Source organism: Asterias amurensis, chromosome 14 (genome assembly GCF_032118995.1).
Source record: "Asterias amurensis chromosome 14, ASM3211899v1".
NCBI lineage: Eukaryota > Metazoa > Echinodermata > Asteroidea > Forcipulatida > Asteriidae > Asterias > Asterias amurensis.
Window position 1 is genome coordinate 11,458,319 of NC_092661.1, and position 17,578 is coordinate 11,475,896.

The window sequence follows — 17,578 nt, forward strand, 5'->3', positions numbered from 1 at the left end:
ACCAGTAAACATGGTACATGTGACATGGTATTTCGGATTGTAATCTTTTTCTAGTACATGTACATGTCAGCATGATTTTGTTGGGTGTAGCTACTTTTTGTGCTTAAAATGCAGCTGAAATGTTATCCCACAGGTGTCAAATTTCAGCTGCTTACAATGCCTTTCTGCACAACTGCCGCGCGCGCGCCAAACATACGCGCACGCATGTCGGACTTTATTTGTCGGACCTTCGTTACATTGTGATTGGTCAATACGCAATGGGGCGGAGTTTAATTGATCGGTCTATTCCACGACCTGCTTCACAAACATGATTTGAGTAACTTCTTTACTAAATTTTGATTGTTTTTTGTGTCGTCTAGTTGGTAAGACACTGCTCTAGAATTGTAACGGTCGAGGGCTCGAACCCCACCCGAGTAATATGCCTGTGATTTTTTTAACAGAGTTCTGGAAAGTACTGAGTATGCAGTGCTGACACACATCAGTGTATATGGGTAAAACCAAAATGAGTATTCATTCCCTTATAAAAAAAACCTATAAGAATCTTATAGGAATCAAAGAAGTGACGAAAAATCTTTAGGAATTCTATAGGAATCCTATAGGATTCTATAGGTATTTCGTCTATAGATAGGACTTTTTTGTAAGGTTATATGATGCAAATTTAACATCTATCACACAAAAGTAGCTAAGCACAGCAAAATTCTGCTTACCAAACTCTGCCGTTCAGAAATTCCAGAGCTTGAGTCCGTCGTGCTTGATTGCTCGGCTACGACACGCTTCATAAGCATGATTGGAGTATTAATGGCTTTTGTGTGTTTGTTTGTACAAAGTTGGCCCCACTGCCAGTTGTCTCTCCGGCAGTGCCGGCTGTACCATCACCAACACAACCCAAGCGGACGGCACCGTCACCTCCGTCCCTAAAGATGTCGGCCAGCCTGATCATGAACTGCAGTGGGTGAACAATAACCGTCTGCAGCTGACGTACACCTCCAAGACTAGGCCGAGCGGCTGCCGTAGCCTTCCTCAAGTCACTATCCTCTTCGAATGCCCTAGGGAAGGGGGAAGGAATGAAGGGGTAAGGCAACTACAATCCCGGTCATATTTCGTCGGGCCCAAGCACCAAGGCCCCCATGCCCCCCTCTTTCAATGTTGTCTCTCATTGCACGGTCCTCGACGTTCCCATCAATATTGACATTGGGCAATCTCGGTGGTCTAGTTGGTAAGAGACACTGCTCTAGAATTGCAAGGATCGTGGGTTCACATCCCACTCGAGTAATATGCCTGTGATTTTTTTTTTCACAGGACTCAGGAAAATACTGAGTATACAGTGCTACACATGTAACAAACTTCAATGTAAGGGTGAAAACAAACGCAAATTAATATTCTTTATCCCAATGCAAATTTGGCATCTATTTTGCCTGGAACTCGTTAACAAAAACCACCATTCAAAATTTGTTTGTTAAACCTTGGTAACAAATTGTGACGTTTTATTGGTCGAGAACCAATCACGTGATATAACACAAAGACGCATGTTACATGGCCCGGGGGGTCGGGTAACATGAAAATAGATGCACATCGTGCAACATCACCTCGATCATTTCCAACGTTGGTTGATTTCCAGCACTGTGTACGAAACACCCACAGGTTTGAGGTAACGGTGAATAATTATTTCCTATTTGAACTGTTCGTCTGCTTATAATATAAAACTATGCATACTCTGTCGTAATAATGTTTGAAGATGACAACAGAACTCCGAGAAGAGGAATAACAATGTTAACAAGGTATAACAAAATAATTGTTGCACGCTGTGACTGGGGTCCATGCCATTTGTCCACCCTCGGTGGTAAATGGCACCCTCAGCTTCACCTCCGGTGTCATTTGCCCCCTCAGGTGTACAAAACGCCATGGATCCCGTCACAGCGTGCAACAGTTGTATAGTGTTCACTCGTCGTTTAAAACCATTGGACCCTTTCAGTACAGAAACAAAAAAGTTCACAGATGTACAAATAACTTGCAGGGTTTACAGAAGGTAGTGGTGAAAGACTTCTCTTGAAATACTATTGAAATACTATTCCATGAAATGCTTTACTTTTTGAGAAAACAGTAGAACAATATCAATTCTCGATAGCGAGAATTACGGATTTATTTTTAACACATGTCATGACACGGCGAAACGTGCAGATACAAGGGTGGGTTTCCCCGTTATTTTCTCCCGACTCTGATGACCGATTGAGCTTAAATTTTCACAGGTTTGTTATTTTATATATAAGTTGTGATACATGAAGTGAGGGCCTTCGACAATACTGCTTACCGAAAGGGTCCAATGGCTTTAAAAAACCAGTTTATGTTATATTCTTCTCGGAATCGTCATTTCAGAATCAGAATCCCAAGCTGATCTCGAGCATCAATTGTAACTATGAGGTGGAGTGGATCACGGAGTACGCCTGCGAGGCGGACATGTTGACCACGAGTGACTGCAAATTCAGCAAGGATATACACGGCATAGACCTCGATTTGAGTGTGCTTACTAAAGGTAATGTAACGCAGAGATTTAATATGTGATTATGACAAGACTCTGGTTAATAGAAGAAGAAGAAACGTGTGATGCGAGCGGACTGGAGTTATAGAGGTGTGTGGAAATCGACTGAAGAAAACACTTGAGACAATTGTCTGGGTCTTGTCTTGGTTTATTTTCAAGTTGACTTATAGCAGTACAATACACCGATTCATTACGCCTCGCCTCCTTACCAGTTGACCAATCACAACCGCGAAATCTGATCACCATTTGAACCGTTTGGTGATCTTTGCACTAACGGTGATCGGGTTTCGCGGCTGTGATTGGTCAACTGGTAAGGAGGCGGGGCGTAATGGATCAGTCTATTGTTACAGAGGTGCTGGACCTAGCTCGTAGGTTAAGGAGAGGCGAGTTTCTTGTTAAGAGAAAGTTGAAGGAGTAGTCGAGGCCCAGAGTGAAAGTTGGGCAGAGGTTATATAGGATTTTGGTGGTGGGGGAACTCTTAATTTAGAAATGATGTCACACTGAAATAATATAAGATTGATGACATCAATACCTAGAAGTGAGATGATGTAATGGTCAACGGGGGGGGGGGGGGGGGGGGGGGGGTTAAGGGTGGGTGGTCAGGAATGTGAGGGGGGGGGGCTAATACTGGACATGGGCTGGCAGAGGATATGGGCCACCTGTTGAAGTGTAACCAACTATTTTGGGAATGGGTACTCTAGAGATAAAATAGTGGGAATACATCCTTACAGTAATTATAATAATAATAATGTTGAACATTTCTAGTGCGCCACGTCCGCATGTAGCCTTTTTGAGTTATGGCGGACACTATAGGAGTGCACCGTTTGGTTTGGGTGTACACTGGAAAATTTACCCACACCTAATAGTGTTGTAGCATTCTGTCCGCCATATCTCAAATAGGCTTGTGATGACACTTCTGGCGAGAAAAACAAGAACTCTGCTAATATACACAAGCCAACAAAAAGTTCAAAGGCTATGGTTTTCCGAAATATGTTTTGAGATGTGAGATGCGGTTTTAGTACTATTATATTATTATTATTAAAGGAACACGTTGCCCTGTAACTGTCGAGTTGGTCTTTGAAGAGCTTTTTTAACAGTTTGTTATAAAATGTATATGATTAGAAAGATATTTCAAAAATAGAATATAATGATCCACACAAGTATCACTCAAAATTGCAGGGTTTTCCTTTTATCTCGTCGACTAACACGGTCGGTCATTTATGGGAGTCAATTTTTTTGACTCCCATAAGTGGCCGGCCGTGTTAGTTAGCAAATTAAAAGGAAAACCGTGCAACTTCGAGTGATACTTGTGTGGATCATTGTATTCTACTTTTAAAACATCTTTCTAACCATATGCATTTTATAACAAACGGTTACAAACGGTTTTCAAAGACCAACTCGTCCGATCCAAGGCAACGTGTTCCTTTAATCAGACAGTCTCCTTATTCTCTGTAGATCCAGGAACATATACAGCTGATAATGACGCAAGTTATCGGTACTTTATGGATGTGTGTAGTGATATGGGAATACCTTGTGGCAACAGACTTGAAAAAGGTGCTGTGTGTCAAGAGGACAAGAGTAACAATTATCGGAGTGTCGCTGGTGTCGACAGCAAACATGTTTTGAGGTGAGATGGAGTTTACAGAAAAGTTATTACTGAGCGAGGTTTGCGGTAACACCATGTGAATATCTCTTTTGTGTAATACAATAATAATAAGGGAATAAAAGGGTAGCTTCTAGGTCTTTCACGGCCGTTTAAAACAGGCACGGTTGAAGTGTCGTGTGATAAAGGTCCGAGACATCCCATTCATAAATGCCTTTTTGGTTAAAAGGCGTTTAAAAAATACAATTATAGACACTTTAACAATTGAAAATTTGAGGTTTGGAATATTTTTTTCAAAAAACTTTGTGAAGAATCTGTTCGATGTGCGTGGGTTTTGTGTACATGCGCGCTTTGATTACGCGCGCGCGGTTAGATTACGCGCTGTTACTATAGCTATGAATTGCGTTCCGCGTGATAATCTTGCACGTCGAACATGCGGAAGCCAGCTTTTTATAAACACTGGTCATTATCAAAGGTTTACACATGTATACACCCCCACGTGACGCGCTCTCCACCAATAGGAATAGCGAAACTGTCAGGTATTTATGAATAAGCATTTATATAGCGCTCTAACACAGAAAAGGTACCACAACGCTTTACAACAATAATATACAAGCAATCAGCAATTAACAACACCAAGGAATGAGAATAAAATAAATAGCCTTTAAGCAAAATAAGTCTCGAAAAGGTGAGTGGTGGTTCTGAAAAAAACCAAACCGGTGGTTAACGACTCAACGTTTCGGAGTATGCTCCGATCGTCTTAAAGGCAGTGGACACTATTGGTAATTGTCAAAGACTAGCCTTCACAGTTGGTGTGTCTCAACATATGCATAAAATAACAAACCTGTGAAAATTTGAGCTCAATCGGTCATCAAGGCTGCGAGATAATAATGAAAGAAAAAAATCACCCTTGTCACACGAAGTTGCGTTTAGATGGTTGATTTCGATTTTGAGACCTCAAGTTCTAAACTTGAGGTCTAGAAATCAAATTCGTGGAAAATTGCTTCTTTCTCGAAAAACTATGGCACTTAAGAGGGAGCCGTTTCTCACATTGTTTTATACCATCAACATCTCCCCATTACTCGTCACCAAGATAGGTTTTATGCTAATAATTATTTTGAGTAATTACCAATAGTGTCCACTGCCTTTAAAAGTATACTACATGTAACTGAAACAATTAGACGATCAGAGCATACTGATCAAAACTTTGAGTCGTTAACCATCGATTCTTTTCAAAACCACCACTACTGAAAAAGAGATATTCACATGGTGTTACTGTAAACCTCTCTTAGTTGTGTCACGTCATGTTGGAACTTAACATTCCTGTTTTTTCCCCTTCTAAATGAGTAATTTCTCTTCTTAAAATTATTCAGTTATTCAGATGGTGAACTGACGTTGACGTATAAATGGGGCGATATCTGTGATCACAACGGCTTTCAAAGGACGTCCATTATTTCATTTGAGTGCAACCAGACAGCTAGCGATTCAGGTAATATTTGTTAAGAGCATCGCACTCCAGCTCTGCAGAGTGTGGGTTCGAGAGTCGTGACACCTGTTTCCTTAAGCAAAACAATTAACCACGATGCTTCCTCCTTCGAATGGGACGTAAAGCCGTTGAACCTGTGTGTTTAACGCCAAAAAGAAAACCCCACTGCACTTATCGTAAAGAGAAGGGGTTTGCCCTGGTGTTCCTGGTCTGATCGGCAGCAAATTGCGCCACAGAACCTTGTAAAACATTACATGGAGCTATGAAAGGATTAGGTCTCATAAGTTAAGAGGTAATTTCTCACTCAAAAACATGAAGACTTGTGCAACAAGGGTGTTTTTTCTTTCAATTGAGTCAAAATTCTCACACATTTGTTATTTTATACATATTTTGGGATACACCAAGTGATAATACTCGTCTTGGACATCCAGTGCCTTTCTTGTAATTATTTTCATTAAACATTTATAATTAAGAGAATATGCGGGGACGAGGTTTTAACTCTTTATAAACAAATCTTTCTTGTAGCAAAGTTAAATTATGAATACAATTTACAGGTTTTTATTTTGTCTTTGTAGGTAAGGGCTCCCCAGTCTTCGTCACAGAAACAGAATGTTCATACTTCTTCGAGTGGCAGACAAAATACGCCTGCTTAGACCACCTGGTTGGCAAAAGCTGCCGTGTGGATCACGGCGGGCAACACTATGACCTTTCACCCCTGACCCACGAGGTCGGGTCAAACTGGCAGGCATTATCTGGTCCGCATGAGGAGAGTAGTGAGGACGGACATTACTTCATCAACGTGTGTGCGGATATTCTCCCTGAGAACAACTGTCCCGATAACTCAGCGGCGTGTTTTGTACCAGGTGAGGTTTTTTTTTTTAATGATACTTATTATGACCTGGCCAGGTAATTTCATAAGATTTGGCAGGTAAAGGTAAAGTAAAAGCCGTGGTGGAAAGCGACTTATGAAAAGATGGCCACGAAACAACTTGTCCATTGCTGGCCCCAAAACAACTTCTCAATAGACAGCCCTTAAACAACTAGACAAAAGATGGCCCCTGAACAAATAGCCAAAACATGGCCCCTGAACAACTAGCCAAAAGATGGTCGCTGAACAGCTAGCCAAAAGATGACCCCTGAACAACTAGCCAAAAGATGTGAAAAGCAAACTATCCTTGACCATGCTGACCTTTGTGATTCTGATACAGATAAAGCAGGTTCTACGGCGGTTAGTCTCGGAGAGTACAAAGAGTCTCCGGTGTTTCGTAATGGCCACCTTACTCTGACCTACTACAACGGAAGCACAGACGGCTCATCTACATGCAATGGCAGAGTGCAGACTGTGATAACCTTCACGTGTGCCTACGGTAAGTAATCCGCACTGGACACTATTGGTAATTACTAAAAAGCAACGAGCAATGAACAGCTGTTGATAGTAATAAAACAGTGTGAGAAACGTAGTTTTTGAGAACAAAGTCATTTCTTTACTAAAATGTTTAAGTTATATTCGAGACCTCAAGCTAAATCAAATGTTCCTATTGCTGATGAACATGAACTACTGTTTTTACCATCTACAGGTGATCTGGAAAGTGCCCCCTCTTTTGTTCGTAAATCTCTGGATCAATGTCTCTACGAGTTTGAATGGCGCACAGCTGCTGCATGCCCGCTGGGCCACAAGTGGGGGACGGACTGTCGTGTTTTTGACGACGATGCTGGTAGGTGTCATGTTACTACAACATGTTTTACTTTCAGCTCTGAGCACTATTTACAGATGATTTTATTACCTTTGCAGTCAGTATGGAGTTTATGTACTGTGCTTGCTTTATGCATGGTTGGCTTGTGCGTAAAGCGCTCGCCTTTCACCAAGGTGATCCCGGTTCGATTCCCGGCCAGGGCCATATGTGAGTTGAGTTGTGCCTTGGTTCTCTGCTGTGCCACGAGGGTTTTCCAGACCGTCCGGTTTTCCTCCCTCGGGAAAAATCAAACACTTTCGATCTTGGCTGTGCTCCGTGGTCATAATGGGTTGATGTAGCTGGCAGGTAGAGGTGCCCTTGCATGCCTGCTTCTCGAACACGTTGTAGCCGCGTCCTTCACAATTCAGCTCTTAGCTCAAGTAAGGATGATTAGCCCCCCAAATTATAAATTATTATACAGCTATGGGTAAGGGTAAGCAGAGTTTCATGCTAATTATAGCAGAAAAATTTGCTCAGGCATAGGTGTATTTCCAAGTAAGGTTGCTACCTTAAAGGCACAGGACACACTTGGTAATTACTCAAAATAATTGTTAGCATAACAACTTACTTGGTAACGAGCAATGGAGACCTGTTGAAAGTATAAAACATTGTGTGAAGTAACGTCGTTTTTGAGAATGAAGTTGTTTCTCAGTACAACTTTGTGTGACAAGGCTGTTTTTTTCTTCCATTGTTGTCTCACAACTTTGACGACCAATTGAGTTCAAATATTCACAGGTTTGTTATTTTGTGCATATGTTGAGGTACTCCAAGTCAGAAGATTGGTCTTGGACAATTACCAAAGGTGTCCAGTTTCCTTAAGCGTTCACCATGGATTTGTGTTGTTACGTCATTCATTTTCATACATTAAGCACCGGAAGGTTAGTTCGCCTTTTCAAATGCTTACGGTTAGCAGTGCAAAATCGGGCTGTAAGCACAAAATCCGCCATTCAGCAGCTCTATGAAAATGGGCCCTTCGGTCGATTTCACAAAGAGTTAGGACTAGTCCTAACTTAGGACTAGTCCTAAGCGATATCAAAAACGTACAGCTAGTCCTAAGTTAGGACTAGTAACTCGTCCTAACTCCAGATAAGACTAGTCCTAACTCTTTGTGAAATCCACCCCTGGACCCTAACGTACACTCTGCTGAACAGAAACAACAGAGTTTGAGTCTGTTTTGCTTGACCGCCCAGCTATACGACACGCCAATAACCCTCCAAACTTTGCCTTCTTCTGTAGGATTCTCATTTGATCTGAGTCGTCTGACTACGACGACCAACTACACGGTGGTTGGTGATGATTACACCTACCTTCTCAATGTGTGTGGTGCTTTGAGCGGCACACCGTGTAATGTGGAAGGAAATGAAGGTGTTGCAGCATGCCAAGTTCAAAACACTGGGTAAGCGTAGAATTTTACACAACACATTTCAATACAGTAAAACCTTATTGGCCCTGCATGGGAAATTTCTTCAGTCTCCTGACGATGACTAAAGCAAGGTAGTCCAAACGTTGAGGCCAATTAAGAACTCAAGTTAATAACGATCCTCTATAAGCTAAATAAGTATTCCCGGCCCATTTTCTACACCCCCCCCCCAGGTCCTAGTTGAAAAGCAGCACAGTTCTGAAAATTTGAAAATCTACTCCGCAGTAGTAGAGTATATAGCAAGCCGGTTCTCTAAAGAACAAAATCTACCTGGCAAGGAGATGCACACACATGGTGTTACCGCAAACCAAATATATTGATACCTCACCATGCAACGCCTCAAAACCCATATAATGTACACAATACAATACAATACAATACAATAAAACTGTATTGTCCCTGCATGGGAGATTTCTGTGGCCTTTTACTTAAAAACACACCAATATAAAATAACAAAGTTAAAAAGGATTAAATAGTTCAATACAGAAAATGTACACATACAACAACAATCATGAAAATTATAAGGAGGACAGTGGAGTTAGAACCTGAGTTGTTTGTGTTGCAATGTTTTTACTAATTTCTTGCTACTTTTTCAACTGTTTTTCTCATGTTGTTTAATCCTGCATTTTAATGTTTTTCTTGACTGTACAGCGCTTTAAAACAGTGTTAAAGCGCTTTATAAATGCATTTAAGTTAAGTTAAGTTGAGTGGTACCATAGCCCTATATATGACTCTTGCTCTGTACACAGATACAGAGTCCTAACTATTAAGGCCTGTTTCTGGGGCGGAAAATTTTCAAAGCTTCATAACTCAAATCTTACCTGCAACAAGCCACTAATTTCAACAGATTCACATTCTATGGCGGCATACATTTTTCTGCGGCGGGTTTTGGTGGCCATACATTCTTCACAAATCCGTCATTTTCGTGAAATAATGCAGCTCCCAGAAATGGACCCTGGTATCCAGGATGTCACTGTAGTATAATACGAAAGTGTAAGGCCGCCAGGGCTAAGTGGTACCACAGCTCACCGTTCCAGCTGTCCATTGTATAACTTAATAGCAGCCTGAACAAAGGAACTGCCAAACCTCTGGGTTTATTGTTGATTTTTATTGTTATTGCCACATTTTTTATATAACCTCAAACAGGCTATAGAATCTTCCAGTTTACACCAGATTTCTGTTTTTTTTCCCCTTTCAAATTTCTGGTCTTCGAGTTCAATGTGAATTTGATATGAAATTTGGGGGGTGAGTTGTTGTGGTATACATTTGGATCTCGCTAAATCCCTCTACCTCATCTTATGAGAAGTTGTGAGTCTACACGCAAAATTGAGACACGCAATTTGTAGCGTTTTTTTTTATCATTGTATATTCTCATGCCTGCCTAAAATGTTACATACCATTCGGTCAGCTTGGTGTTGTGTCACACTATTACATTGTATTTTCTTTCTGTAGAGAGCGCACATGGGCTTTAGGCAAAGTCAACACATCCTTGGAATATTTTGACGGAATTTTGAAACTGACTTACCTCGACGGAGAGGCGTATCATTCCACAGGGGACGAGGAGGGCCCCAAACGCAGGGTAGGCACCCCAGACAATGAATAATAATAATTATAATAGTAACAATAAAAGTAATAACAAAGGTTCTTATATAGCATTTTATCACACCCCTAGGGGCGTGTCAAATCGTATTTTATCCTGCAAGTTATGTAGAGCGACGATTTGAAGTATGAGACCTATTCCTTTATTCAGGGCAGTGGACACTTTTGGTAATTAATCAAAATATTTGTTAGCATAAAACCTTTCATGGTAACGAGTAATGGGGAGAGGTTGAAAGTATAAAACATTGTGAGAAACGGCTCCCTCTGAAGTGACGTAGTTTTTGAGAAAGAAGTGATTTTCCACGAATTTGATTTCGAGACCTCAGATTTAGAATTTGAGGTCTCGAAATCAAGCATCTGAAAGAACACAACTACGTGTGACAAGGGTGTTTTTTTTCTTTCATTGTTATCTCGCAACTTCGACAACCGATTGAGCTCAAATTTTCACAGGTTTGTTATTTTGTGCATATGTTGAGATCACCAAGTGAGAAGACTGATCTTTGACAATTACCAATAGTGTCCAGAGTCTTAAAGCACCGTGTAATTGTGTACAAGAGGCTGTGGCGCAATATGCAGCCAATCAGCCTACTGTTAGTCTACTATCTTTCCCAGTCGTTAAACCAATACATCCAACTAATACCTGTGTTCACCAAATGTTCAGCAAAAATGTACTCTATCTTCACCCAATGTTTACCTAGTGTCTACCCAGTACTCGCCCAGAATTCACCCAACATTTACTTTGTGTTCACCCAATATTCACCCAGTAGCTACCCAGTACTCGCCCAGAATTCACCCAACATTTACCGTGTTAACCTAGAATTCACCCAACATTTACTTTGTGTTCACCCAATATTCACCCAGTAGCTACCCAGTACTCGCCCAGAATTCACCCAACATTTACCCTGTGTTAACCTAGAATTCACCCAACATTTACTTTGTATTCACCCAATATTCACCCAGTAGCTACCCAGTACTCGCCCAGAATTCACCCAACATTTACCGTGTTAACCTAGAATTCACCCAACATTTACTTTGTGTTCACCCAATATTCACCCTGTAGCTACCCAGTACTCGCCCAGAATTCATCCAACATTTTCCATGTATTCACCTAGAATTCACCCAACATTTACTTTGTGTTCACTCAATATTCACCCAGTAGCTACCCAATACTCACCCAGAATTCACCCAACATTTACTTTGTGTTCACTCAATATTCACCCAGTAGCTACCCAGTACTCACCCAGAATTCACCCAACATTTACCCTGTGGGTATGTTCAGACAGCGTACTAACTTAGACCCGAACCGGTCTAACTTTTACGAGCAGCGGGGGGTGGTCGTAAAAATAAAAACCCATTGCGTTCAGACAGCACAGAGTTAAACCCGATCCGGTTTATCTTCGGTTTTAAGAGGTCAAAGTAGACGCGACCCCGTTGCTCTAACATCCGGTTTTATTCATCAGATTCACGCACCGAGTATGCCGAGATACCGAGTGCCCATGCTCTGGATGATCATCAGAGCATAATTTGATACAAATGGCTCAATCGAACGCGGTAACAGTTTTACCGTTGGGAGGATATGGGCACTTAAAACAAACATGAACACGACTCGAAATTATTTTTTAACCAAACAAAATATTGATAATAACCGCCGAGAAAACTCACCAAAATATTGTCCATATTCCATGAAACAGAACACGATTAATTTTTGTGTTTTGTTTTATACCACTGTTTCCGATTTAATAAATACTTTTAGTTTGTACTTCAATCGATTGGAAGTTGCGATCTCTCAAAATAGCTGGTGCCGCGATTTTTATTCCGATTCGTTCATAAACACAACTACACACGTGCAAGTTGCGTCAATACATGTACTTTGCAGTATTTTCCCAACAACGTGGTGATATTGCTGGCGTAGGGAATTTCCCCTACACACAGCCTCGCGCCCACTGCAGTTCATTCTCCTAGATTGAAAGTACAGCACGCTAGTAACGGTGACGGCAATAGAAAGGCACATCCACGGGATCGGTCATGGATAACTATGGGATATCAGAGAGTGATCACTATGGGATGGCAGCGCTGTACATGTGAGAAGCATTACAAAATATGCTTCTTCGCTGCGCTCGTAGTATACGCATGAAAAAACAGTTTCAATTTATTGTAGGACACTCAACAAAAAAAGCTTGGAAAATATAAATTTGTTTCAGAATTTAATAAATCATGGGCGTGGGCCTGTGTTAAACTGCATACACCGATCGAGAGGGTTTCGCCAACTCGGTAAGCGGCAAGAAAGTAATATAAATACTCGGTGCTTTTCAGCATCAGAGGCAACAGAAACCGTATACAAGCACTCCGGGTCCCGGGCGTGTGCATTGAACCACACAATGGGTCGTCGATTGTGAGTTAAAACCGGATGTCATTCTGTCCACACGCAGTGTTAAAAGATAAACCCGAACCGGTTTAGACTTAGACCGCCTCGCTGGACGGTTTAAGTTTTGGGGTTTAAACCCGATCCGGTCTAACTTTATTTGCGTTCACACGCACAAAAGTTGAACCCGAACCGGTCTAAGTGGACTTAGACCAACTTTAGTACGGCGTGTGAACGACCTCTGTGTTCACCTAGAATTCACCCAACATTTACTTTGTATTTACTCAATATTCACCCAGTAGCTACCCAGTACTCGCCCAGAATTCATCCAACATTTTCCATGTATTCACCTAGAATTCACCCAACATTTACTTTGTGTTCACTCAATATTCACCCAGTAGCTACCCAATACTCACCCAGAATTCACCCAACATTTACTTTGTGTTCACTCAATATTCACCCAGTAGCTACCCAGTACTCACCCAGAATTCACCCAACATTTACCCTGTGTTCACCTAGAATTCACCCAACATTTACTTTGTATTTACTCAATATTCACCCAGTAGCTACCCAGTACTCACCCAGAATTCACCCAACATTTTCCATGTATTCACCTAGAATTCACCCAACATTTACTTTGTGTTCACTCAATATTCACCCAGTAGCTACCCAATACTCACCCAGAATTCACCCAACATTTACTTTGTGTTCACTCAATATTCACCCAGTAGCTACCCAGTACTCACCCAGAATTCACCCAACATTTACCCTGTGTTCACCTAGAATTCACCCAACATTTACTTTGTATTTACTCAATATTCACCCAGTAGCTACCCAGTACTCGCCCAGAATTCATCCAACATTTTCCATGTATTCACCTAGAATTCACCCAACATTTACTTTGTGTTCACTCAATATTCACCCAGTAGCTACCCAATACTCACCCAGAATTCACCCAACATTTACTTTGTGTTCACTCAATATTCACCCAGTAGCTACCCAGTACTCACCCAGAATTCACCCAACATTTACCCTGTGTTCACCTAGAATTCACCCAACATTTACTTTGTATTTACTCAATATTCACCCAGTAGCTACCCAGTACTCGCCCAGTATTCATCCAACATTTACCCTGTGTTCACCAAATGTTCACCCAACATAAAACTCTGTGTTTCACCCAGTATCCACCCAGTATCCACCCGCTATTCACCCAGTGTTCACACACTAATCAAGCAGTATTCATGCAATACTCACCCATTTTATGAACCCAATTCCAAAGTTGACAGATACAACAAAAGTGCAATCCCCCACCTCACTCGAATTTTAAATAGAGCTTAATAGATTTTAACTTTTTTCATTTCCCTTTTTTGGCTGGCCCTTTTTCATGTAGTTGTTCTCGTTCTGTCAATTTTGTAATTTTTTGTTGTAACTCTTAATAATTTTCTTTCTTGGTGTTCCGTGCTTTTATCGTAGTATTTTTGTGGCCTTTGTGCCTTTTTTTATATAAATATATATTTTTAACATATTTATTGTAATGTTTGTAATTTCAAATACAATTTGGCTTTTTGCTGTGACTTTTGAAATGCTTTTAATATACCAATAAATTAAAAAAAATTCACCCAGTATCCACCCAATTTGTACCCAGTTTTCCCCTTGTTATCCAGTATTCACTCAATAGTAATAACCTATTTTACGCCTATTTTACTTCCAGACTGAGATAGAGTTCCTATGCGCACCAGACCAGGACCCAGGAAAGCTTGAATTCAAATATGAGGCCAGCAACGCCTACGTATTTAACTGGTTCACCAAGTATGCCTGTCCAGAGGAGCCTATAGAGTGTGTGGTTACCAATGAAGATCAGAATGATCATAATCAATATGATTTGTCAAGGTGAGCTCCCCTTGAACTTTTGAATGCTATATTTTTTATTAATTAAAAAAATATTTAAACTCTTTTAAAGGAACGTTACAGAATTGGTAAGAAACACAAATCGTGAAGATCACAGATTAACATAAAACTTACACGGTCTAATGATGAGAGTAGAAAACATCCCTTGAAATATGTCTGTCTGAAATTACATATTTGATGAGAAATAAATAATCTAATTTCGCGTTTGGAGTTTATCGCTCAGTGAGCGTTTTATTCATTTTTTATTCTGGCATCGATGCAACGCAAAATTTTAATAGACTTTTCACTATTCTCTCGTGACCCAGATGGCCGATCAATCTCAAACTTCTACAGGTGTGTCAGTTTATGTATATGGTGGATTACATAAAGTGCTACACTGCCAGCAACTTTTTTTTCTGGCAAAACCAATTATGTAATGTTTCTGTATCTTTCTCTCGGTGTATATTTTATTGTGCTCTTTATGCGCTTAGAGGCTTTTCACATTAGGTGCTTTACAAATATCTTATTATTATTGTTATTAAAAGATATTTCTTACAAGGTGTCACTGCAAACCTTAGCAGACTAAAACTCTTATTTGTTTCCTTCATTTTTTTCATGAACAGTTTATCCAAGTCGCTTGAGGAAGAAAACTGGTCCTTTGTGGATGACTCGGATCCCCATGGCGACCGCAAGAAGTATTACATTAACGTCTGCCGACCCATCAACCCAGTCAAGGGTTGCGGGGCGTTTGCAGGAGTTTGCCAAACGGAGTTTAACAACGATGAGGTACGTGTATGACTATATTTCTGTATTTATTGAGTGTTTTGAGGTTTTGCTATAAACAAACCATGACTATCAAGTAATAAACCACAAGGGAAACTGACTGGGTAATTTTTTGGGGCCCAATTTCACAGAGCTGCCAAGCGGAAATGAGCAGAATACCAGTTACAAATTGTACATGTGACATGGTATTTTGGCTGGTAACCGTTATCCAGTAAGCAAAATTAGTTAGTGCTTAACTACTGTTTGTGCTTAAGCAGCTCTATGAAATTAGGCCCTGGCTATACGGCAGTTACATGTTAAATGTCTTCTGAAAGAGACCTATGTACAAACATATTGACAAAATAGGATGACAAGTATGCCTTGAAATTCATTCTTAAAGGGGCACAGCAGAAGCAAAAGGGCACCACGGCAAAAGCACTGGGTACCACGGCAATTACGGTGGGTGCAGTGGGTTGTTTCAAGGCCTGTGCTGGATATATACAATACAATGGGTTTTTATATAGCGCCATTTCATTTAGACCACATTTTATTTGGATAGCTGAGTAGTTGGTAGAGCGCGTGCAGGTCGCAGGTTCAATTCCTGCTCCATGGTCATACTGTCTATTGCTCAACCTCCCAAATGTTTTCTTTGTATAAAGATTTTAATATTGTTATCTAATTTTTGTATTATATATTTTAATATTGTTATCCATTTTTTTTGTAGCATTATTTTATGCAGCACTGTGTAAATGTTGTATATTATTATTAATACTATTTTTCATTTTAGGAGAGTGTTGTTCTCGCCTCTATGGGTGTCCCCAAGTCCCAACCAGAGATTGAGAGCGAAGGTCACATCCTTTTGACCTACGTCAACGGCAGCGTCTGTGGTGAAAACAAACGGGTAGAGAGCAGGATCCACTTCAGCTGTAGGAAGGGTGCTTTGGTAAGAGCTTATCTTAGAGGGCTTAATAATAATAATAATAATAATAATAATAATAATAAGACTTGTAATGCGCACGTATCCACCCTGCTGGGGGTTCAAGGCTTGCATAAGATATTTAGTTTAAAGACAGTGGACACTATTGGTAATTGTCAAAGACCAGTCTTCTCACTTGGTGTATCTCAACTAAAATTTGAGCTCAATTGGTCGTCGAAGTTGTGAGATAATAACGAAATAAAAAAACACCCTTGTCACACGAAGTTGTGTGATTTCAGATGTGTGCTTTCGAGTCCTCAAGTTCTAATGCCGAGGTCTTGAAATCAAATTTGTGGAAAATGACTTCTTTCTTGATAACTATGTCACTATTCTGAGGTCTTAAAATCAAATTTGTGGAAAATGATTTCTTTCTTGATAACTATGTCACTATTCTGAGGTCTTGAAATCAAATTTGTGGAAAATGACTTCTTTCTTGATAACTATGTCACTTCGGAGGGAGCCGTTTCTCACAATGTTTTATACTATCAACAGCTCTCCTTTGCTTGTAAACAAGTAAGTCTTTGATGCTAATAATTATTTTGAGTAACGAGCAATAGTGTCCACTGCCTTTAAGTAATGTTTGAAGCTTTGCATGGTGTGTATAAACAGGAAGAAAATATAAATAAATTGTGAACTTGCGGGTACAATCGTGTGTAAATCTCTTCTTTTGGAGTGGTCTTGACGTTTCGAACTGTGTACTCTGCTTGTCTTTTAAAGAGATGCTTTAATTTGCTTCTGTCCACCAAGGGGTTTAAATGGGTACCTGCAATGGTAGAGGTTGATATTGTGTTTGAGAAAGCCTTCAGAGCCTTCTCGGTATACGGACCCAAACTCTGGAATAAACTTCCCAATCACATCAGGGACACAACACCCTTCAACACATTCAAGGCACTTCTGAAAGCCCACTTGTTTCAGGAGGCCTACCATAAATGACTTTTTTATTTCTTCTGTGCCTCAGCGCCTTTGAGCACACTTTTGATTTTTGGCGCTATACAAATTAAATTTGATTGATTGATTGACGGCAGCCCGGACTGTATACTCCCCAGGAAGCTGAGGCCCAATGACCACGGCACTAATGTAAAGCGCATTGATACGGTTATTGTGAAATGCGCTATATGAGAACTAGTTGTTATTATTTCATCTTATCACAGCATGCAAAAGAAAGATAACATTTTCCTTTGTGCCGGTGACTCAATTGCTACGTTCCGTAGCCT

At 40.5% G+C, this 17,578-nt stretch overlaps 1 protein-coding gene across 1 annotated transcript in view; it reads left to right on the forward strand.

Moving 5' to 3' along the window:
* LOC139946948 (cation-independent mannose-6-phosphate receptor-like) overlaps positions 1-17,578 on the forward strand; it is a 53,668-nt gene that overhangs the window by 4,416 nt on the left and 31,674 nt on the right. The window contains exons 4-15 of the mRNA XM_071944736.1: positions 828-1,072; positions 2,374-2,530; positions 3,992-4,163; positions 5,513-5,628; positions 6,201-6,488; positions 6,834-6,992; positions 7,203-7,340; positions 8,595-8,754; positions 10,231-10,357; positions 14,451-14,629; positions 15,250-15,412; positions 16,176-16,331. Of these exons, the coding sequence (XP_071800837.1) occupies positions 828-1,072; positions 2,374-2,530; positions 3,992-4,163; positions 5,513-5,628; positions 6,201-6,488; positions 6,834-6,992; positions 7,203-7,340; positions 8,595-8,754; positions 10,231-10,357; positions 14,451-14,629; positions 15,250-15,412; positions 16,176-16,331 (2,060 nt within the window). The remainder of the gene's footprint in view (positions 1-827; positions 1,073-2,373; positions 2,531-3,991; positions 4,164-5,512; positions 5,629-6,200; positions 6,489-6,833; positions 6,993-7,202; positions 7,341-8,594; positions 8,755-10,230; positions 10,358-14,450; positions 14,630-15,249; positions 15,413-16,175; positions 16,332-17,578) is intronic.